A 25,088-nucleotide genomic window follows, 5' to 3' on the forward strand; every position below is an offset into this window, starting at 1 on the left:
AAGATAACCACTTTTAACATTTAATCTAGTTTCAGCAAACAGTATTCTAAAAATTAAGATCATACTATTTGTCTAATTTTGATTCTTTTTTTCCCTTAACATTATACAAATTTTTTTCCATGCTGATAAATGTAGACTTACTTTATAGCCTGCATATGATTCAAACTCTTAGGACTATGAGTTCCTCCTTTAAGGAGAACTATTTTTTAGAGGGAGGCATTGGCCAAAGCACCTGAATAAATAGCTGCTGGCATGTTGGTTTGTTTATTTCCCTATTTCTTTTAACAGTGTATTTCTCCTGGGTAAATATATTTCCTGTAATCAAAATAGCCTTGGGTGGTGATTTGTATGTCTACTACATCAAATTTAAACCATTAGATTTATGTGTATTTCCCTTTGGCAGGTGAATACTCTAAGTCAAGAACTGCATTCAGAGTTCATGGAAGTAATGAATGAAGTCTGGTCTAGCAGTCAGATCAGAAGTGCCGTCCTTATCTCAACAAAGCCTGGCTGCTTCATTGCAGGTGCTGATCTGAAGTAAGTTTCAGAAAATTTGAAATCACATTTTATCTTGGCTAAAGGTATGTTTTTTAGGCCTTATCATTTCTCATTTGAAAAGAAAGTAGAAGTAAATTTTCTCTGAAAGTTACTTTTTGTGTTATTTTCATGAATATAAATAAAGTTGATAGAGACTTGTTGCTTAAACCTTATAAGACTGAATCCAGCCTTTCTTTAAAGAAGTTGAAAGTAGTTCAAGGAGCAGTATTTGAGTAGAATAATTACTATAAAACCAAACTAACAATGAGATGCCCTTTTTTTCCTATCTGTCAGACCAGCAAACATTTAAAAGTTTGAAAATATGATGTTAGCAAAGACTTGGAAAAATGAAAAAGTTGAGTGTTACTAGGACTGAAAATTGGTATAGCCACCTTGGAGAACAATTTGATAAAATTTAGTAAAACTGAAAATACATGTATCATATAATCTGTTCTAGGTATGTATGCTGGAGAAATCCCATCCTTTGTTTTTTAGGACCCATACATGCATAAGGATGTTCAGTCCTGTGTAATTTACAATAGTGAAGAATTTGAAACAAACTAAATGTCAGTCATGAGGGTAATAGATAAGTAAATGTGGAATATTCTTAAGATAAAATGCTATAAAAACAATTCAAAGGATCTAACTAGATCTACAGCATAATGTTAGAACTCAAAAATATGTTAAATTAAAAAAAGCAACTTGCAGAATATTTGGTACAGTATATAGTTTATGTAAACATTTTAAAACAACACATAAAATACTTCTCTGTATTATTTATGGATACAAATACACAGTTGGTCTGAAGATTGTACTGCAAGTATATGATAATGGATGTTTCAGGGTAAACGAAGTAGCTGATAGAACTTGAGGAGGTCAGAGAATACTTTACCAATACAGCTAATATTTTCTTTCTTTTTTTCATGATATAATATATGTATATATAACTTTTTTACACTTTAAAGCAAAAATAAGGAGAGATGGTATCTTAGTGTTTGTTTAACGGGTTAAAATGTTGACAGTTGTTAATTCTGTAAAAAATAGGTATTTGTTTTATGATTCTTTGAAGTTTAGGCAATGATAGCCAGCATTATTGGCTTAATAATTTGTATTTAAGGTACTTGTATACTTTTAAACATTGTTCAGTATGGCTGTGAGGAGATATCCCACATCCAAGGTAAGGAGCAGCAGCTGCACTTTGCTGGAGCAGCTGTGAAGATATCCCATGTCCAAGGTAAGAGAAACCCAAGTAAGACAGTAGGCACTAAGAGAGGGCATCATAGGGCAGACAGACTGAAACCACAATCACAGACAACAAGCCAATCTGATCGCATGGACCACAGCCTTGTCTAACTCAGTGAAACTAAGCCATGCTGTGTGGGGCCACCTAAGATGGACGGGTCATGGCGGAGAGGTCTGACAGAATGTGATCTGCTAGAGAAGGGAATGGCAAACCAGTTCAGTATTCTTGCCTTGAGAACCCCATGAACAGTATGAAAAGGCAAAATGATAGGATACTGAAAGAGGAACTCCCCAGGTTGGTAGGTGCCCAATATGATAGTGACGATCAATGGAGAAATAACTCCAGAAAGAATGAAGGGATGGAGCCAAAGCAAAAACAGCACTCAGCTGTGGATGGGACTGCTGATAGAAGCAAGGTCCAATGCTGAAAAGAGCAATATTGCATAGGAACCTAGAGTGTTAGGTCCATGAATCACGAAAATTGAAAGTGGTCAAACAGGAGATGGCAAGAGTGAACGTCAACATCCTAGGAATCAGCGAACTAAAATGGACAGGAATGGGTGAATTTAACTCAGATGACCATTGTATCTACTACTGTGGGCAGGAATCCCTTAGAAGAAATGGAGTAGCCATTATAGTCAGCAAAAGAATCTGAAATGCAGTACTTGGATCCAATCTCAAAAACAACAGAATGATCTCTGTTCGTTTCCAAGGCAAACCATTCAATATCACGGTAATCCAAGTCTGTGCCCCAACCAGTAACGCTGAAGAAGCTGAAGTTAAACGGTTCTGTGAAGACCTGCAAGACCTTTTAGAACTAACACCCAAAAAAGACGTCCTTTTCATTATAGGGGACTGGAATGCAAAAGTAGGAAGTCAAGAAACACCTGGAGTAACAGGCAAATTTGGCCTTGGAGTACAGAATGAAGCAGGGCAAAGGCTAATCGAGTTTTGCCAAGAGAACACACTGGTCATAGCAAACACCCTCTTTCAACAACACAAGACTCTACACATGGACATCACCAGATGGCCAACACCAAAATCAGATTGACTATATTTGCAGCCAAAGATGGACAAGCTCTATACAGTCAGCAAAAACAAGACCGGGAGCTGACTGTGGCTCAGATCATGAACTCCTTATTGCCAAATTCAGACTTAAATTGAAGAAAGTGGGGAAAACCACTAGACCATTCAGGTATGACCTAAATCAAATCCCTTATGTTTATACAGTGGAAGTGAGAAATAGATTTAAGGGACTAGATCTGATAGACAGAGTGCCTGATGAACTATGGATGGAGGTTCGTGACATTGTACAGGAGACAGGGATCAAGACCATCCCCAAGAAAAAGAAATGCAAAAAAAGCAAAATGGCTGTCTGAGGAGGCCTTACAAATAGCTGTGAAAACAAGAGAAGCGAAAGCAAAGGAGAAAAGGAAAGATATACCCATTTGAATGCACAGTTCCAAAGAATAGCAAGGAGAGATAAGAAAGCCCTACTCGGCAATCAATGCAAAGAAATAGAGGAAAACAATAGAATGAGAAAGACTAGAGATCTCTTCAAGAAAATTAGAAATACCAAGGGAACATTTCATGCAAAGATGGGCTCAATAAAGGACAGAAATGGTATGGACCTAACAGAAGCAGAAGATATTAAGAAGAGGTGGCAAGAATACACAGGAGAACTGTGCAAAAAAGATCTTCATGACCCAGATAATCATGATAGTGTGATCACTCACCTAGAGCCAGACATCCTGGAATGTGAAGTCAAGTGGGCCTACAAACAAAGCTAGTGGAGGTGATGGAATTCCAGTGGAGCTATTTCAAATCCTGAAAGATGATGCTGTGAAAATGCTGCACTCAATATGCCAGCAAATTGGAAAACTCAGCAGTGGCCACAGGACCGGAAAAGGTCAGTTTTCATTCCAATCCCAAAGAAAGGTAATGCCAAAGAATGCTCAAACTACCGCACAATTGCACTCATCTCACATGCTAGTAAAGTAATGCTCAAAATTCCCCAAGCCAGGCTTCAGCAATACGTGAACCATGAACTTCCAGATGTTCAATCTGGTTTTAGAAAAGGCAGAGGAACCAGAGATCAAATTACTGACATCCGCTGGATCATCGAAAAAGCAAGAGGGTTCCAGAAAAACATCTATTGCTTTATTGACTATGCCAAAGCCTTTGACTGTGTGAATCACAATAATCTGTGGAAAATTCTGAAGGAGATGGGAATACCAGACCACCTGACCTGCCTCTTGAGAAACCTGTATGCTGATCAGGAAGCAACAGTTAGAACTGGACATGGAACAACAGACTGGTTCCAAACAGGAAAAGGAGTATGTCAAGCCTGTATATTGTCACCCTGCTTATTTAACTGATATGAAGAGTACATCATGAGAAATGCTGGGCTGGAGGAAGCACAAACTGGAATCAAGATTGCCGGAAGAAAGATCGATAACCTCAGATATGCAGATGACACCACCCTTATGGCAGAAAGTGAAGAAGATCTAAAGAGCCTCTTGGTGAAAGTGAAAGAGGGGAGTGAAAAAGTTGGCTTAAAGCTCAACATTCAGAAAACTAAGATCATGGCAAATAGATGGGGAAACCGTGGCTGACTACTTTTTTGGGCTCCAAAATCACTGCAGATGGTGATTGCAGCCATGAAATTAAGACGCTTACTCCTTGGAAGGAAAGTTATGACCAACCTAGACAGCATTTTAAAAAGCAGAGACATTACTTTGCCAACAAAGGTCCATCTAGTCAAGGCTGTGGTTTTTCCAGTGGTCATGTATGGATGTGAGAGTTGGACTATAAAGAAAGCCGAGCACCGAAGAATTGATGCTTTTGAACTGTGATGTTGGAGAACTCTTGAGAGTCCCTTGGACTGCAAGGAGATCCAACCAATCCATCCTAAAGGAGATTGGTCCTGTGTGATCATTGGAAGGACTGATGCTGAAGCTGAAACTCCAGTACTTTGGCCACCTGATGCAAAGAGCTGACTCATTGGAAAAGACCCTGATGTTGGGAAAGATTGAGGGCAGGAGGAGAAGGGGACGACAGGAAGGGAATGGCAGAGACAGTTGGATGGCATCCCCGACTCAATGGACATGAGTTTGGGTAGACTCCGGGAGTTGGTGATGGACAGGGAGGCCTGGTGTGCTGAGGTTCATGGGGTTGCAAAGAGTCGGACACCACTGAACTGAATATTGTATACTCTTCTTTGTTTATGTACAGTAATTAGAAATTTATAAATATTCTGTTTATTTTTTGAAAAAAGCAGAGTTATCTACATCAAGGACTTTTTCTTTTGCCTTGGTTATTCCAGCCTAGCAAGACATTGATGTACCTAATAGTAGCCACCTAAATCCTTAGGAAAGTACTTGCAGCTTCTGTGAGGCTAGCTGAGCCACTCCCAGCACACAGGAAATGTGACAGGAAATCAGTTATCTTTGATCAAAATGAAAAACCCACAGCTTAAATGTGTTCAGAAACAGTTAAGTAGCAAATGAAGGAAACTGAAATTAAAGGATGTTGAGGAAACATTGTTGTAAGAGAAGCTTTTTTCTCTGTCATTTCCACTGATGTTCAATCTGAAAGCTACTGATAATTAAAATGTTTAATCTGATCATGAAAATATTTACCAGAAGATTTGTAATCTAATGATTTGCTATCAAAGCAGATATAAATTATTCACCATGTTTTGTTCATGTTCCCTGAATTTTGTAGAGAGATGATGTCACTGATATTAGTGCTATCTGAGACAAAATCATTCTTCTTAAACTTCTGAGTATTTGAAGACTCACTACCAAATATTGATATATGGTACAATAAGGTTATGGTGGATGAAGTACTGAACAAAGTGAGTTATAGTTTTTTTTTTTTTTTTTCTGTTCTCTGTTTTCATGTTTACTACAGCATGTTAAATTCTTGTACGACCTCTCAAGAAGTAACACAAATATCACAAGAAGCACAGAAAATGTTTGAGAAACTTGAGAAGTCCACAAAGCCTGTCGTGGCTGCCATCAATGGATCCTGCTTAGGAGGAGGACTTGAGGTAACAGATTTCTTCCAGAGTCATCGAAACGCGGGCCAGCTCATTGTTGGGATCCACCAGCTGCAAACCTTTAGGCCACTGTTTTGCCTTAAGAAAAGCTCTTGAGGGCGAGTCAGCTTTTTCTGAGTCATTAAACTTCTGGATAGGTTTTTAGTCTTAGTCTCATGGCACTGAGCAAGCAAATCAGAGTGGCACGTTTTCATTTATAAATTAAGAAGAGTTGAACTGGATCCCTAAGTTCCCTTTCAAATATAAAAAACCTTGTTCAAGTTTGCAAGGCAAAAATTCATAAGTGCAGTTCATGCTCTTGAGCTACTTTAGTTAAGACAGCATATAGTGTATGTCGTGTGTTCTGTGTGTAGTAAAGACGATAAATAACACAAGGTCTGAGAGAAGAGATATTTACCAGACTGGAACACATAGAAAAGAAGGAGGCGGGGAAAAAAGAACATTTTTTGGGCATTTATCACGTGCTGGGTTCTATACTAGCTCTATACTAGCCACTTTCACAGATTAATGAAGGAAAGCTGTATCTGGTTCTAAAAGATAAGCAGAATTTGATTAACGAGAAAACAGTGGCAAAACATTCCACATGTGGCATGATGTGAACAAAGACAAGGATAACAAAGCCTAATTAGGATACCATAAGTAGGCCTACTTGTTGACTGAAGAGTCTTTATAGGGTATAGGGCTTCTAAACCTGAGATAATTGTATGTGCATTTCTCTATTGAAAATTTCCATAGTTTTTAGATAATCAAGGGGATCTGTAGCCCTAAAAGAGTTTAATAACTTAGGAAAGACAAATGAAGGAAGCCAGAAAGGTAAATTCTAGAAAGCATCAAATGCCAGCCTAAGAAATTCTGTGGGCACATTCCTGCCTTATAAGTAATTTTTAGACCCTCACATATCCTAAGATGCTATAAAACTAAGTTTTTTAACATTCTAATTTTCCTTCATTTGTTTGAAGCTTGCCATTTCATGCCAATACAGAATAGCAACAAAAGATAAGAAAACAGTATTGGGTTCCCCTGAGGTCTTGCTGGGAATCTTACCAGGAGCAGGAGCCACACAAAGGCTGCCCAAGATGGTGAGTTTAAGATCTCAATGTGAACTTGAGATCTTCAGTCCTATATATCCATTTGATCTATTTCCTCTTGTACAGAAGGTATTGTATGTGTACTCATGGTAAAATTTATAAACCAAATAAAATATGAATATATGAGATTAATGTCTGTTTATTTTTTTAATTCCTTAATCAAGATGATTGATCACGGGCCTTTGTTAGTCCCTAAAGAAGGGAAGAGATAAATAACATACATGTCTTGCTTTCTGAAACCTAACAGTTTAATTTGTTCCTTCTCTGCACAGTACAATCTTATCAGCTTTTCAGATCCTTGTATCTTATCTCACGATAACTATAAGAGACAGACCTTTTTTTTTGGCTGCACAGCATGTGGAATCTTAGTTCAGCGACCAGGGATCAAACCCTCAACAGTGGAAGTGCAGAGTCTTAACACTGGACCACCAGGGAAGTCCCTGGACGATCTCATTGTATTCTATAAAACCCAAAGGGACCCATCCGGCTTTTGAATTATTAAGAAGGGGAAGGACAGTGAGACCTGGAGGCTGCAGAGCAATCTTAACATCAAACATGAGGACCACCTGAACCTCATAGCCTCTGGCACTATAGATTCTTCAGGAAAACAGCAATCACTCCACAGAAATGCTCTTTGGAGAGAAGTTGATATGAGTTGGACACACAAAAATGGGAAAGCTTATGGTATTCATTCTGATATTAAATAGTGTGTATTTCTTCATAGAAATTGTCAAGAGGATTTATTGAAAGAATGAATATGCCTATATGTGTGTAAAAAATATAGCTGAGTTTCTTTGTTATTGCTGGAAGCGGGGGGGCATTTCCATCCCCTACCAGGGATTGAACCTGGGCCCCCTGCACAGGTTGAGAGTACAGAGTCTTAACCACTGGACCACCAGGGAAATCCCAAGTCTGAGATCCTTTCTAAAGACATTTTCAACACAATGAAGTTTCTCAAAGTCTCTACTAATTCCATTGTAGGAATTTTAAATATTATACAAATGATAGAGAAGAAACTCAAAATGACATAATTGTACAATTTTAGAAAACATGAATTTTTTTTCTCCACTTTATCAATCCATAAGACAGAAATCCTACATACTGAATTAAAATATACAAAGGTGTTTTCACTTCAAGTGGAGGTTTCTAAAACTATAAGTTACCTGAATGTGTATCTGTATAAAATTTCATTATTTGATATACAGCATGAAAATCTGTTTTGACTTTTCTTATTTTAATAATTATTTTGCTCAGTTGTATGATTTGTAAATTGTAATTGTCACTCTGATATTTTTCCCCTTCTACTCAAATCCTTGCTTGCCTGTTAGGTGGGTATACCTGCTGCTTTTGACATGATGCTGACTGGTAGAGGCATTCGTGCAGACAGAGCAAAGAAAATGGGACTGGTTGACCAACTGGTGGAACCACTGGGTAAGTGTTAACATGACTCAGAATTGAGCCTTATGAAGTTATATATTTTCTTAAAAGTGTTAATATCTTGAATATTGGTTAAAGTGAAATTCATATACTTAAGAAATGAGTCATTGTATTTCTCTACTGATGAACAATATTGAGCATCTTTTCCTGTGTTTATTGGCCATCTGCTATATGTCTTCTTTGGAGAAATGCTTGTTTAGATCGTCCACCCACTTTTTGACTGGGTTGTTTGCTTTCCTGATATTGAGTTGCATGAAGGTGAAAGTGAAAGCCGCTCAGTCGTGTCCAACTCTTTGCAACCTCATGGAATTCTCCAGGCCAGAATACTGGAGTGGGTAGCTGTTCCCTTCTCCAGAGGATCCTCCCAACCCAGGGATCAAACCCAGGTCTCCCACGTTGTGGGTGGATTCTTTACCAGTTGAGCCACCAGGGAAGCCCAAGAATACTGAAGTGGGTAGCCTATCCCTTCTCCAGTGGATCTTCCTGACCCAGGAATCAAACCAGGGTCTCCTTTTTTGCAGGCAGATTCTTCACTGAGCTATCAGGGAAGCCCCTACATGAGCTGCTTGTACATTTTAGAGATTAATTCTTTGTCAGTTGCTTTGTATTCAGTTATTTTCTCCCATTCTGAAGGTTGTCATTTCATCTTGTTTATATTAATCATTTCCTTCACTGTGCAAAAGCTTTTAAGTTTTATTAGCTCCCATTCATTTACTTTTGTTTTTTATTTCCATTACTCGAGGAGGTAAGTCAAAGAGGATCTTCCTGCAGTTTTTGTCAGAGAGTTCTGTTTTTCTCTAAGAGTTTTATAGTTCCTGGCCTTACATTTAGGTCTTTAATCCATTTTGAGTTTATTTTTGTGTGTAGTATTAGAAAGTGTTCTAATTTCATACTTTTACATGTAGCTCTCCAGTTTTTCCAGCACCACTTATTAAAGAGGCTCTCTTTCTCTTTCCTCCATTGTAGTTTTGCCTTCTTTGTCATAGATTTCTTGACCATAAGTGTGCAGATTTACTTGTGGGCCCTCTGTCCTGTTCCATTGATCTATATTTCTGTTTCTGTGCCACTACCATACTGTTTTGATGACTAGTTTGTAGTATAGTCTGAAGTCAGGGGCCTGATTCCTCCAGCTCTGTTTTTCTTTCTCAAGATTGCTTTGACTATTGGGGTCTTTTGTGTCTCCATGCAAATTTTAAGATTTCTTTCTTCTAGTTCTCTGGAAAAAGCCATTGGTAATTTGATAGGGATTGCATTGAATCTGTAGATTGCCTTGGGTAATATAGTCTTTTTGACAATATTGATTCATCCAATCCAAGAAAATGGTATATCTTCCCATCAGTTTGTGTCATCTTCAGTTTCTTTCATTAGCATCTTATAGTTTTTAGAGTACAGATCTTTTGTCTCCTCAGTTCCCTACCTTTTTTCTGAGACCTCAACCTCATATATGTTAGAAGCTGTTTTTCTTTTTCAGTCTGTTTATATTTCTTTGCCATATATTCAAGTTTCCTGATTTTTTCTTCTTCACTGTATAATTTGCTACTAATCCAATCACCTGTATTTTTTGTTTCAGCATTGTTGTTTTCTCATATTTAGAAGTAACATTTGATTCACTGTTAAATCTTCAATTTTTCCTTATTATGTTTCTGTTTTCCTCTATCTTCTTGAACATACAGCATGAATTTACAGTAACCTTTCTAACCTTTGTATCTGCTTATTCTATCTTTCCATTTCTGCGTCTGTTTCTATCAGTCAGTTTGTCTCCTAGCTATAGGTCATTTTTTCTTACTTTTTTTCATGCCTTTATGATGGCTCTCTCCCTGACCTCAGATAGTTTCCTCTCATGCATGTGTAGAATGATAACTTGGCCAGAGTTTCAAGGGGCCCCTCTGTAGATCTCTGAAGTGCTTCTTTTCTATAGTAACTGATCTCCCGTATTCTTCCATAATTCCAGCATTATGACTTCCATGGACCCTGTGCACTTTTGTTATTCGGAAGTTAGTGACTTAGTTCATTTTTTGTCTCCTCCACAGAGGCTGAAAATAGGGAAGAGTTTTTAAGTGTGGCTCTTACAAGCTTTTGATTGAGAGCCTGATGGGTGTGTGTTTTCAAAGGCTGTACAATCAGCCTTTGGGGTTTTTGAGTCTATCTTTTTATTTTCCTCCATTCAGTAAGTTTGGTGTCAGGCAAAGGCCTCAGGTGAAAAGTCAGTTGATGTTTTTGGCAAGTTCCTCTCTCTCTAGAAGTACTGCTATGCTAAACATTATGACACTATGGGAGATTACACTCTAGCTTCCAGCCTCTTGCACCACCTTAGAACTTCACAGATGTTCCATGCAGGAAAACTAGCTTTGTGTTTGATTTTTACTAGTTCTCACCTATTGTATGTGACCACCAAAAGCTCTGATCATTTCACGTTCTCTCAGTAGCATCCTTCTGCCTGAGCCACATCCAGTCCTCAGCCCATGCCCAAAATCAGCACATGCCTGCAGAAAAGAGAATGTCCGCAGTTCACCTCTGACAGGCTCTTCCCTCTCTGGAATTCTATTTATATAACCTTTGTTGCTTCTACAGCTCTCCAGTATCTTTACAGATGTGATTTTGCAATTAACTTTTTTCCAGTTTTGCAGCGAGAATACAGGTCTCATGAAACATAATACATCCTACTCAGAAGTGGAAGCCAGATTTATGGGGCTTAAGATTTGTTTTCTCCCTGGAGTAGGTTGTTACACCTTTGCTCAGCATGACTTCTCTTTTTGAGTCCATAGTTCATGACACTGCCACCCACCAGTTTCTAGTTTGACTTAGAAAACTGTGCTGAAAATGGGTACAAGTCTTTGGCTTTGGTTTTCCTGGGGTTTTGCCCACCTGGGACTGAGCCAAGCCTGACTGACATTCCAGTCTGTTGTGTTCATCTTTACAGGACCAGGAGTAAAACCTCCAGAGGAACGGACAATTGAATACTTAGAAGAAGTTGCAATTACTTTTGCCAAAGGACTAGCTGATAAAAAGATCACTCCAAAGAGAGACAAGGGATTGGTAGAAAGTGAGTGTCATTATTAAAAAACAAAGTCACAGCTTCTTTCCAGGGAATTTAATTTGATTTGCCATGAATTTGAATAAGGAAAAGATAAATGCATTGTTTACTCTTAAGTGTAAACTCAGCCTTAGAGGGTGCAATAACTCTGCTCAAAGCTCTAGTCCTGGACCTTACATTGGTTAAAGACATTTTCAGAAAAAACTTTTTATTTTGGAAAATTTAAAGTAATACCAAAATGGAATAATATAATTGTGTAATAAATACCATGTGCCCAACACTCAGCATTAATACTTATCAACTTAAGTTTAAAGAAGTGCTTAGGTTGCAATTTAGATTGTGTATATCAGAGTAAAGAGCAGTTCTTACAGAGAGCTAGAATCACTGCATTTTTGTGGAGTTTACAGAACAAACTAATAAGGGAGGCTGGGCTCTTACCAGTAAGAAGCTAATAAATAGCATTTTACCTTACAGAATTGACGTCATACGCCTTGAGTATTCCATTTGTCAGGCAACAGATTTACAAAAAGGTGGAAGAAAAAGTACGAAAGCAGACCAAAGGCCTTTATCCTGCACCCCTGAAAATAATTGATGTGAGTCTTTACCCCATCCTCCAACATCTCTCATGTTTCTTCCCTCTGTCGAGAGCAGTACTCTTTATTGCCATTCTGCACCATGCATGCCAGCACTAAAGTTCTTCATGCTGCTGTCAAAATACTTAACTAAAAATAACACATGAGCACAGCAAGCTATGAGGATTTACAGAAATGGGTATTTGGGGGAAATTAGTGCCAGGCATACTTTTTAGTTGATGAGCTTAAAACTACCAGTTATAAACCAGGAAAGGAACCTATGTCTTATCAGTATAAGGCGGCCAGTAAAATATCAGGCATTAATTAAGAGATAGTCGAAACAAAATTAATGGCTGTATTTTGTCCTTAGTCAAAATGGTCATTACCTAAAATATCTCATCGACTCTCCAATGCCACAATTATGAAAAAGATGTAATGATATAGAGAAGCTCTGGAAAAGATAAGGGAGGATACTTAAAATCATCAGAGTTGAAGAAACTTCTGTCTAAAGGTAGACTTTAAAACTTATAAAATCTTCAATCTAGAAAGTCTAAGCTTTAAAGAACATAGGATCAAAGACTTCAGAATTGGAGACTGAATTGGTCAGCAAATATATTTGAGCCAAAGACACCAAAATACATTACTTATGAAACATGGTCCCCTACCCTCATTCACCTGATAGTCTGGGTTGGGGAGATTGAACACATGTATGTAATAAGGCAGATGTCAGGATAAAGGTTGGTATGCAGCTGCAGGGGGTTAATGCAGGTAATCAGGATAAAGGAAAATTGCTAAATTCACTGAGAAGGGAACAATCCCTATAAGCCAGAGAAATTAGGTAGAGCTTCATGGAATTTGACTTGAGCCCTGAAAAACAGGCAGAGAATAGATGAAAAGAAAATAGTGCCAGGTAGCGATGGGCATTTTGAATAAAGTTACAGAAGTTGGAAAGCATGAGGCTCTTCAAGAAACATTAAACGAGATCAATTTTTGTGGAAGGATTATGAAATGTCTTCAGGCAGGCAGACTGAGGCTATATTTTAGAAGATAATGATTAAGTAAGAAATTTGACCTTTGTCCTACATAGGGCATAGAGAACCATCTTCATGGTGGTGAGTAAAAATGAATTAGAAATAGACAAAGTAGAACAATGAACTAGGAAACTATGCTGGTAATTCAGACTTGAAGTTTGAATAAGATCCTGAGATAGAATAGTAAAAGTGAAAATACGGGGGTAGTAAGAGACTTGCCAAAGAGAAGAGTTCAGTTTTAGAAGTGTTGAGATTAAATATTTCAGGAAGTTCAAGCAACAGTAGTTTAGACAGAGAAGTCAGTTCAGGATATAGATTTATTTATTATTTTTTTAATCATCAATAAATTATGGTGCTTGAGTACACAGTTATTTCTTTTATACTTGCCTTTGTACTTAGGATAGTACTTAACCCCAAATGTTAAATTGGATTTCACAGAGATCATGATTAACGTGGTAAACTAAATGATGTTACTGAGGATGGATGAACAGAGAAGGAGAAAGGGCTGAAAGTGGAACTTAGGGGACCTGCTCATATTTGAAAAACAGGAGACGAGCTGGATGAATAATTTGAGGAGGAGGGAAGGGAGAGAAGAGGAAACGGTAAACATACTATTGAACTCAGAAAGGGGTGACAACAACTCTTTCTCTGACAAAATAACAGGATTCAAAGGATAAGGAGGTAGGATTTGAGCTGTGGAACCTCTGTATGCTTTTCATGTTCTGACTTTAATTCTCTTTCCTTCTATTTTATTTCCTCCCATTTTATGCTAGGTTTAGCAGTAGCCTTAGAGATGGAGAATTAACTGTCTTAAGTAATAAGGCACTCAATCCTCTTCTCTTTCTCACTTCAGTTTAGACTTCTGACTTTTTGAAGACTAACAACACTAGCCATCTTTTTTCAGCATTACTGTACATCTCAACAGTCCATTCCAACAAGGAACAAGTGCTCTCTGTGTTTTTTAGGTAGTGAAGACTGGAATCGAGCAAGGGAGTAATGCTGGCTATCTCTCTGAATCTCAGGTAAAATTATTTCCTTTCAGTGTTTTATTATTGGAGACAGGAAAACCAAGATCTAAAATGCTGTGTGTAAAACTGAAAAAAGATAAACTATTCAAAGTCTAGTAAAAAATATATATGTATTTTCTTCTGGTGGTTGTCATTTCTTCTGATTAATCTCACTGAGCCAGTAGATGCTGAGAAAACCATAGTAGTCCCCGGATGTTGGGTTGGACAAAAAATTTATTTCAGTTTTTCCATTAAGATGTTATGGAAGGACTTCCCTGGTGGTCCAGTGGTTAGGAGTCCACCTGCCAATGCAGAGGACACAAGTTCAGTCCCTGGTCAGAAGGATTCCATAAGCCATGGGGCAGCTGAGCCCATGCACTATAGAACCCATGCACTGTAGAACCCATGAGCCGCAACTGCTGAAACCCACATACCCTAAAGCCTGTGCTCCACAACAAGAGAAGCCCCACAGTGAGGAGCCCAAGCACTCCCAACAAGAGAGTACCCCCACTCACCGCAACTAGAGAGGGCCCATGGCTGCAACAAAGACCTAGCACAGCCAAAAATAAAGCCATTTAAAAAGGATGGATTGGCCAAAAAGTTTGTTGGGGGGAGAAAACCCCAACAAACTTTTTGGCCAATCCAGTATTTGAACTTGCTCTCAGTAACGGCTTCCCTTAATTCCCTTGTGGCTTAGCTGGTAAAGAATTTGCCTGCAGTGCAGGAGACCTGAGTCCAATCTCTGGGTTGGACAGATCCCCTGGATAAGAGAAAGGCTACCCACTCCAGTATTCTGGCCTGGAGAATTCCATGGTCTATACAGTCCATGGCGTTGCCAAGAGTTGAACATGACTGAGCGACTTTCACTTTTCACTTGTGCTCAGTAACGAGGGTATAACTAGGAAAAGCAGAGACAGAGTTATAATCCTTTCAAAAGGAATCGTTTGGACTTTTTGTTCTGTGGATGGGCTGGTTTCATTATGACATAATGAATACACTGGTAGGGAAATATGATTCTTACTTGTTAGGCCTAGAGATAAAACAATCCCAGCCTCCCTTTGGTAAACTAGAAGGGAAATTTTTTGCACCCACTAAAACAAGAAAACAGAGTGACTCAGGAACCAACCTCACCCCTTCCACTTCCTAACAAGTTGGTGGATCATAAATTTTAGTGGATTCAATTGTTTTGAAGTTTTAAGCAATCACTGAAGAATGATTCAATTCAGTTCAGTTAGTCGCTCAGTCATGTCCAACTCTTTGCAACCCCATGAACCATAGCACACCAGGCCTCTGTCCATCACCAACTGCCAGAGTCTACCCAAACCCATGTCCATTTAGTCAGTGATGCCATTCAACCATCTCATCCTGTGTCCTCCCCTTCTCCTCCTGCCCTCAATCTTTCCTAGCATCAGGGTCTTTTCAAATGAGTCAACTCTTTGCATCAGGTGGCCAAAGTATTGGGGTTTGAGCTTCAACATCAGTCCTTCCAGTGAACACCCAGGACTCATCTCCTTTAGGGTGAACTGGTTGGATCTCCTTGCAGTCCAAGGGACTCTCAAGAGTCTTCTCCAAAAAAAAAAAAAAAAAAAAAAAAGAGTCTTCTCCAGCACCACAGTTCAAAAGCATCAATTCTTCAGTACTCAGCTTTCTTTATAGTCCAAGTCTCACATCCATACATGACTGCTGGAAAAACCATAGCATTGACTAGATGGACCTTTGTTGACAAAGGAATGTCTCTGCTTTTCAATATGCTGTCTAGGTTGGTCATAACTTTCCTTCTAAGCAGTAATCGTCTTTTAATTTCATGGCTGCAGTCACCATCTGCAGGGATTTTGGAGCCCAAAAAAGTAAAGTCAGCCACTGTTTCCACTGTTTCCCCATCTATTTCCCATGAAGTGATGGGACTGGATGCCATGATCTTCGTTTTCTGAATGTTGAGCTTTAAGCCAACTTTTTCACTCTCCTCTTTCACTTTCATCAAGAGGCTGTTTAGATCTTCTTCACTTTCTGCCATAAGGGTGGTGTCATCTGCATATCTGAGGTTATTGATATTTTTCCCGGCAATCTTGATTCCAGTTTGTGCTTCCTCCAGCCCAGCATTTCTCATGATATACTCTGCATATAAGTTAAATAAGCAGGGTGACAATATACAGCCCTGACGTCCTCCTTTTCCTATTTGGAACCAGTCTGTTGTTCCATGTCCAGTTCTAACTGTTGCTTCCTGATCTGCATACGGGTTTCTCAAGAGGCAGGTCAGGTGGTCTGGTATTCCCATCTCCTTCAGAATTTTCCAGACGGTAAAGCGTCTGCCCGCAATGTGGGATGTCTGGGTTTGATCCCTGGGTTGGGAAGATCCCATGGAGAAGGAGATGGCAACCCACACCAGTACTCTTGCCTGGAAAATTCCATGGACTGAGGAGCCTGATAGTTTACAGTCCTCGGGTTTGCAAAGAGTCAGACACAATTGAGCGACTTCACGTTCACTTTCAGAATTTTTCACAGTTTATTGTGATCCACACAGTCAAAGGCTTTGGCATAGTCGATAAAGCAGAAATAGATGTTTTTCTGGAACCCTCTTGCTTTTCCGATGATCCAGCAGATGTTGGCAATTTGATCTCTGGTTCCTCTGCCTTTTCTAAAACCAGCTTGAACATCTGGAAGTTCATGGTTCATGTACTGCTAAAGCCTGGCTTGGTGAATTTTGAGCATTACTTTACTAGCGTGTGAGATGAGTGCAATTGTGTGGTAGTTTGAGCATTCTTTGGCATTGCCTTTCTTTGGGATTGGAATGAAAACTGACCTTTTCCAGTCCTGTGGCCACTGCTGAGTTTTCCAAATTTGCTGGCATATTGAGTGCAGCACTTTCATAGCATCATCTTTCAGGATTTGAAATAGCTCCACTGGAATTCCATCACCTCCACTAGCTTTGTTCGTAGTGTTGCTTTCTAAGGCCAACTTGACTTCACATTCCAGGATGTCTGGCTCTAGGTGACTGATCACACCATCGTGATTATCTGGGTCATGAAGATCTTTTTTGTACAGTTCTTCTGTGTATTCTTGCCACCTGTTCTTAATATCTTCTGCTTCTGTTAGGTCTATACCATTTCTGTCCTTTATTTAGCCCATCTTTGCATGAAGTGTTCCTTTGGTGTTTCTAATTTTCTTGAAGAGGTCTCTAGTCTTTCCCATTCTATCGTTTTCCTCTATTTCTTTGCATTGATTGCTGAATAGGGCTTTCTTATCTCTCCTTGCTATTCTTTGGATGATTGCTCTTCAGTAACACAAAAGGTATCTGAGGAACTCGGGACAAATTCCAGAGAAAACTTTCTTTATCCTGGGTTGCTTACCACAGTGCACTCTGATGAATTCCTTTACATTATCACCAAGTGCAACAACACATACACATATGTACACTAAGATTGAAGCATGTTTCACAAAATAATTAGCCTGTACACTGTGCTCAGTATTTTCTGTCGGTTCTACTTATTACAACGCACTAAATTGGTGTCCACTGATGGATTTCTGCCTGTAGTTTGAAAAATCACTGACTTACTGAATAGAACCTACTTTACCAAGATTAGCAGAACATTGTTTCATGTTCTATTCAGACATGAAGGTAGCATTATTAGCAGGGGTTCCTCCTTTGAAATGCTATTTGTAACCATGTAATTGAACCAGTAAATTCTAGTAATGTTGATGATGGTAATAGCTAAAACCCAGTCATTTTACAAGTGCTCTCATTGACTCCCTACAACAATACTGTAAAATAGGTATTGTTTTTCCCATTTTAATGATGAAGAAAGCTTCACAACTGGGAAATGGCAGGGCCAGGCTTTAAACCCAGTTCTTTCAAATACAGATTCTAAATCTCATGATCTTATCCACTAACTTGAGACTTGTTCTCTGTAAACGTTAAGATACATTTAAAGTGGTAGATGATGAAGAAGGAAATGGCAACCCACTCCAGTATTCTTGCCTGGAGAATCCCATAGACAGAGGAAACTGGCAGGCTACAGTCCATGGGGTCGCAAGAGTTGGACACGACTTAGTGCACTGTCTCACCCCAGAGATCCTGCCACATATACCACAAAAACCAAACATCCCCCCAATGACCTTGGCCCCACTGTTCCAATCACTCCCAGGTGGGAATTCAGGCACATGTTCACAGAGGTCACAGACAACATACATACGGTTCTGTTATGTCCCATATATTACCCTTTCATGTCCCAAGGAAGACATTTTCTCTTAGAGATTTTCATTTAGTGTAGCTTTAAAAAATCTTGTGTTAAACTTGCCTCCATCTTTTTCTTGGGTAAGGACAACCCAGAAATGGCCCTTTGTGTCTGTGATGTGGCCATTCACAGCTTTCTTGATAGGCCTAGTACAGTCTTGAGAACAGGGTTGCTGTATGCTGAGTGTCAGACGGTAGCTCTTAGCTTTGCCTATTTTAGGTAGTTATGCTGTGCATTTTTTATTGGTGTACCATGTTTGATTTGTCCCTAATACCTTTGAAGTTTTTCTGAGAAATGAATAATGCAACATGAACTTATTAAAATACATTTTAAGCCTTTAAAAAATAAATAAAGTGGTAGATGACACATGGGGCAGCCTACTACCTTGGAAAGAGAACTGAAGTTGGGAATCATACTGCCCGGGTTCAAGTTCGCTTTCTGCCCCTTTGAGGCAGGGTAGCTTTGAGCAAGGTCACTTAATTTCTCTGAGCCTCCTCTTCCCAATCTTTAAAATGAGAGTGGTGGTTGAGATAATTGGCCCACTCTAGTTCTGTGAAAAAAGTTGCCACAACCTCTGATGTGGAGAATCTTGAGAGCTCGTTATATCCAAAACCTTGCAAAGCAGTCATCAGAAGTACAGATGAGGAGAATGAGAGAAAGACCCTCAGTAGGAATGACCGACTTCTGCAGCTCAGGACCTGAGGCTTTGCACATGTTGCCCCTGCTCTGCAGAGGAACTGACCCGAAGGAATCCATGTCTCCAAGACTGGGAAGCTCTACCTTTTCTTCTTCTCCTTTACTTTCCAGACATTTGGAGAGCTTGCAATGACCAAAGAATCAAAAGCCTTGATGGGACTTTACCGTGGTCAAACCCAATGCAAGAAGAATAAATTTGGAGCTCCGCAGAAGGAGGTTAAGTAAGTTCAGCTCTGCCTAGGAAGTCCCTGTGGATTTCAGCACATGCTAAGCTCACTGATGCCTCAGTCTTGCCCTAAACTGCTTTTGCCCTCGTCGGTATATACCCCTATCCTACCATGGACTTCGTGGCTTTCAGAGCTGTGCTTGTGCTGAGTTTTCTCCAGACCTCTCTGTTGTTGTTTAGTCCCTCAGTCTTGCCTGACCCTTTTGTGACCCCATGAACTGTAGCCCACCACACTCTTCTGTCCATGGGATTCCCTAGGCAAGAATACTAGAGTGGGTTGCCATTGCCTTCTCCAGGGGATCTTCCCAACCCAGGGGTCGAACCCATGTCTTCTGCATTAGCAGGTGGATTCTTTACCACAGAGCCACCTGGGAGGCTCTCCAGACTTCTCTAATGGCTCCTATAGAGGCATTCGTGTGTCACCATTGATGTCCCCTAGAAATCTGGTTTAGGTTCCCGCTTCCTAAACCAAATACACACATTATGTCCTGATTGATGACCTTGTCTATCCCTGTGACTTGAGATACCATCTCTGGGAATTCATACATTTCCCTCATTAAAAAACATAAAGCCTTAGAAATTCCCTGGTGGTCCAGTGGTTAGGACTCCAAGCTTCCACTGCCAGGTGCCTGGGTTCAGTCCTTGGTTGGGGAACTAAGATTCCACAGGCCTCAGCACAGCAAAAAACAAAACAAAACCATAAAGCCTTATTCTAGCCACTAAAGACTTGTCCTTTGTTTCACTTGTAGCCTAAATATTTGAGTTCCCTTACCTATTTCCTATCTATTCTCTTTAGCGAGGCTTTCAGTGTTATGCTGCCTAAATAGGTCTTCAGCATCTGAAGTTTAATAATGTCCCTAAACTCACCCTCTTGCTCAGTGGTTCTTAACCTGGGCACTGTTGCCACTAGGGGACATTTGACAATGTCAGGAGACATTTTTAGGTGTCACAACTGGGGAGGGAGGGATGAGACTGGCGTCTGGTGGCCAGTGGCCAGGAATGTTGCTCAACATCCTGCAGTACATAGGAGAGCCACAAAACAAAGTAACCAGTCCAAAATGCTGGTAGTGCCAAGGTTGAGAAACACTGTCTAGCTGAATTACACAAAGGGGCTTGTGAAAGCAGCTAATGTTACTTCCTTCTCCTTTATAACCTCTCTCACCTTCAGTGAGATTCAAATCTAAAGCAGAAGAGGAAATCAGTAAGAAGTCCAGGTGAGACAGATAAGATTCTTGCCAAGAGGACTGATTTCCAAATTAGAATATGAAATACAATCTTCACTGCTTGTCCAGAACACATGGTGATCAGTATCAATCTGTTATCAATCTGTATCAATTGGTATCAATCTGCCTGTGAACCACCAACGTTGGCAAGTATCTCACATTCAGTGGCTGAGAGCATTTACTTCCATGTTGCAGTGGCATGATGATAGCACTTCAGTCTGTACTTCTTCACATATCCTATAGAAATTTACCATTAAATTTTAAATTATAAGTATTTACTTTTAAGAAACCTAGTTAGCCACTCCAAACTCTTATTCTAGTCTGCGTGTAACTCTTAGTATTTTAATATGTATGATACCACCCAGAGAAGCTGTTACTGTGTACTAATACACAGAAAAGACAGGCAGCATGCGTATGAAACCCATGGAAGAAGAAACCAATGAGAATCAAAATACTTAAGCTTATGAAAACTCTGCCCCACAACCTCACAGTGCAAAAGAAAACTGTAACAGAATGCTCCCAGACTTGAATTCTGTGACCTTAAGTAAATATTTGCTATAAGAAAAAGAATTACTTTGAATCAAAAATTTTCAAAAACTCAGAACTAAACAGACAGAAAAACAGGATGATGTAAGAGTTGACCTAACTTGAGGAAATAAATTGAAGGAAAAGATAACATCGTGTTAGAAATGAAGAATAAATTATAAGGTATGCAGGGCAGACTAGGTTGAACTGAAAATGTAATAAATTGAAGAAAGGGTGTCCTCCTTCCTGCTTCCCTAGTTATCAGTAATAGTTCCACTTCTGTTTCTCTAGGCCTCTTCCCTTTGACTTTGGGGGGTAATTTGAATTCCTTACCTATTTTCTCTTTTCATAAAATATTTTTTTATATGAAGAATGCATTCTTATTATCCTTTTTTAAAAAACTTTTTAAATACTAGATGAATCTGTTTTGTGTTTATGATTTGAATGTTTTATTAATAATATAAAAGGTCTATCAGTATGGATCCTGTAACTTGCTCTTTTTAGTCGGTGGTACAACTTGGAAGAGAGACTGTGTATGATGGTTACATACCAGTTAACTTGTTCCTTTTCATCGCCTACTGATGGACTGGTGGTTATTCCCAATTTTTTCATTATTGTAAACATTACATGACTCTTCATCCTAGCATATCATCTTATGCATAAGTCCATTTCCTTGGAGTAGATAGTAGAATTACTGGGTCATAGAGGATACAATTTTTGGTTTTAATACATTTGACCTCCTAGAATGGGAAAGACTAGAGACCTCTTCAAGAAAATTAGAGATACCAAGGGAACATTTCATGTAAAGATGGGCTAAATAAAGAACAGAAATGGTATGGACCTAACAGAAGCAGAAGATATTAAGAACAGGTGGCAAGAATACACAGAAGAACTGTACAAAAATCTTCACAACCAAGATAATCACGAAGGTGTGATCACTCACCTAGAGCCAGACATCCTGGAATGTGAAGTCATGTGGGCCTTAGAAAGCATCCCTACGAACAAAGCTAGTGAAGGTGATGGAATTCCAGTTGAGCTCTTTCAAATCCTGAAAAATGATGCTGTGAAAGTGCTGCACTCAACATGCCAGCAAATTTGGAAAACTCGGCAGTGGCCACAGGACCAGAAAAGGTCAGTTTTCATTCCAATCCCAAAGAAAGGCAATGCCAAAGAATGCACAAACTACCACACAATTGCACTCATCTCACACACTAGTAAAGTAATGCTCAAAATTCATCAAGCCAGGCTTCAACAATACGTGAACCGTAAACTTTCAGATGTTGAAGCTGGCTTTAGAAAAGGCAGAGGAACCAGAGATCAAATTGCTGACATCCACTAGATCATGGAAAAAGCAAGAGAGTTCCAGAAAAACATCTATTTCTGCTTTATAGACTATGCCAAAGCCTTTGACTGTGTGGATCACAATAAACTGAAAAATTCTGAGAGGGGAATACCAGACCACCTGACCTGCCTCTTGAGAAACCTATATGCAGGTCAGGAAGCAACAGTTAGAACTGGACATGGAACAACAGACTGGTTCCAAATAGGAAAAGGAGGACGTCCAGGCTGTATATTGTCACCCTGCTTATTTAACTTATATGCAGAATACATCATGAGACATGCTGGGCTGGAAGAAGCACAAGCTGAAATCAAGATTGCCAAGAGACATATCAATAACCTCAGATATGCAGATGACACCACCCTTATGGCAGAAAGTGAAGAAGAACTAAACAGCCTCTTGATGAAAGTGAAAGAGGAGAGTGAAAAAGTTGGCTTAAAGCTCAACATTCAGAAAACAAAGATCATGGCATCCAGTCCCATCACTTCATGGGAAATAGATGGGGAAACAGTGGAAACAGTGTTAGACTTTACTTTTTTGGGCTCCAAAATCCCTGCAGATGGTGATTGCAGCCATGAAATTAAAAAACGCTTACTCCTTGGAAGGAAAGTTATGACCAACCTAGATAGCATATTCAAAAGCAGAGACATTACTTTGGCAACAAAGGTTCGTCTAGTCAAGGCTATGGTTTTTCCTGTGGTCATGTATGGATGTGAGAGTTGGACTGTGAATAAGGCTGAGCACTGAAGAATTGATGCTTTTGAAGTGTGGTGTTGGAGAAGACTCTTGAGAGTCCTTTGGACTGCAAGGAGATCCAACCAGTCCATTCTGAAGGAGATCAGTCCTGGGTGTTCTTTGGAAGGAATGATACTAAAGCTGAAACTCCAGTACTTTGGCCACCTCATGCGAAGAGTTGACTCATTGGAAAAGACCCTGATGGTGGGAGGGATTTGGGGCAAGAGGAGAAGGGGACGACAGAGGATGAGATGGCTGGATGGCATCACCGACTCGATGGACGTGAGTTTGAGTGAACTCTGGGAGATGGTAATGGTTTATTGGATGATAACCTGGGCAATCCCACTTTTTACTGAATTAAGAGCTTTTATCAAAAGCCGTTTCATCCTTTCCTTTCAGGCAGCTTGCCGTTCTTGGTGCAGGGCTGATGGGAGCCGGCATTGCTCAAGTCTCCGTGGATAAGGGCCTACAGACCATACTTAAGGACACTACACTGCCCGCGCTGGGTCGAGGACAGCAGCAGGTGTTCAAAGGGTGAGCCTGCTCTCTCTGCCTTTGCTGGGAGAGTAGAATGTGTTTTGATTTTCACCATCACAGTTTGCTTTTTCCTGAACATGATCTGTACTGGATACTCCATATTTAAGTCTTATTTCTTTGATTTTGAGAAACACTAATTCCTTCTTTCACTTTTTTTTTTTTTTTTTTTTTTTGCTGTTGTTGCAGACAATGTTATTATAAATCATTAACATCATTGAGTCTATAGTCTTTGAGTGCAGAAGAGAAAACCTTATGTATTAGATGTTTTTAAATATCATGTACGTTATGCTTTGGTATCAGACTAGAAATTGTCCTATTTGTGAATTTTAATTGCTGTATTGTTTTAGAATATTGAAACAGCATGACTGGGTGTGTCTATGGAGAGAACTGAGGTTTGGGATATGAGGAAGCGTGTAATTGCATCCTGAAGATAGGGCTAGGATCTGCACTCATGAGCCTCGTATTTCTTGACTGGCGTGACCATGGAGAAGCAGTTAACTGATTTGGCTCCATAGTGTCTGGATCTTACAGACTGTGTCTCCATCTTCCCTCTGAATTAATAAAAGGGAAATATTATTCTTCCTCTTGCCCATCCCCCCTCTCATACCCCACCCCCAGCCACATAATGCAGAAGGGAAAAGTGGAACAGCAAACTTGGCAAAACTGGGAATCGGTTTCAGCTTATTTCTCTGCTCCAGTGTAATGGACTCTCTGAGGCTGGCTGCACTTTGTCTTACATGTGACTTTTAGCTGAGTGAGCTTTTTGTTTCTTAAATGAATTATGTAGCTTACACATGTTTTTACCCCTTTTCTGCAGAGAGGCTCATATATTGCTGCCTTAATACCATGCACCACCTCGCAGGTTTAATCATGTTGGCAGATAGCCACTGTCTTAATGTCAAGATAGCAAGGTGCTATAGTAAAAGAGATTCAGAGCCCAGAAATGGCACGTGCTTGGTAACCATTCCCCTGAGGCCAGCACGCAAGTGTTCCCAAACAGCGTTTCATTCTGTCACCCAAATGAGAAATTGCTGCTCTAGAGTAACCTTTTCTCCTCGACCTCTTTTGGATCCAGCTGTCCTGGGTTTCCCTTTTGGCCTTAGAAACATCAGGCTCTGGTGAGTGCCCCTCACCACACTGTTGACTTGGGACATACACATCTCTAGTCCTCCCTTAGGAATAGTTCCATTAGGCATCAGAATTAGAGCAACTAATAATACTTTGAACATTCAGAGGCATCTTATTTGCTGACTGCCAACATAGCTGCCAGAAACCAAGATATTTGAATCCATACTTTAAGACTTTGACTACTACTTTGAACTCACCACGTGGCTTCTTCTTTTGGTTAAGGAAACTAATGAATGGATTGCAGCTCATTCTTAATTCAGAGGAAAACTCTAGGTCATTTATTCTGCAAGTGTGGTCAGAGTGAAACCTAAGAGAGCCTGTTTTCCTTGGCAATAAAAACAATCAGTTCAGTGTCTGAGTAGCAGGAATCTTGTTTAGCTCTCTGGGGAAGAAGAAATGTTGAGTTAATGTTTTATGTAATCAATATACTGTGCTA

The 25,088-nt window shown here is 39.7% G+C and overlaps 1 protein-coding gene across 1 annotated transcript in view; it reads left to right on the forward strand.

Moving 5' to 3' along the window:
* The window catches only part of HADHA (hydroxyacyl-CoA dehydrogenase trifunctional multienzyme complex subunit alpha), a 42,428-nt gene that overhangs the window by 6,634 nt on the left and 10,706 nt on the right, over window positions 1–25,088 (forward strand). Inside the window, exons 4-12 of the mRNA XM_019970586.2 lie at window positions 404–537; window positions 5,695–5,833; window positions 6,802–6,921; window positions 8,259–8,361; window positions 11,288–11,410; window positions 11,876–11,994; window positions 13,970–14,026; window positions 19,051–19,160; window positions 23,387–23,521. Of these exons, the coding sequence (XP_019826145.1) occupies window positions 404–537; window positions 5,695–5,833; window positions 6,802–6,921; window positions 8,259–8,361; window positions 11,288–11,410; window positions 11,876–11,994; window positions 13,970–14,026; window positions 19,051–19,160; window positions 23,387–23,521 (1,040 nt within the window). The remainder of the gene's footprint in view (window positions 1–403; window positions 538–5,694; window positions 5,834–6,801; window positions 6,922–8,258; window positions 8,362–11,287; window positions 11,411–11,875; window positions 11,995–13,969; window positions 14,027–19,050; window positions 19,161–23,386; window positions 23,522–25,088) is intronic.

The sequence above is a fragment of the Bos indicus genome, chromosome 11 (genome assembly GCF_029378745.1).
Source record: "Bos indicus isolate NIAB-ARS_2022 breed Sahiwal x Tharparkar chromosome 11, NIAB-ARS_B.indTharparkar_mat_pri_1.0, whole genome shotgun sequence".
Taxonomy (NCBI): domain Eukaryota; kingdom Metazoa; phylum Chordata; class Mammalia; order Artiodactyla; family Bovidae; genus Bos; species Bos indicus.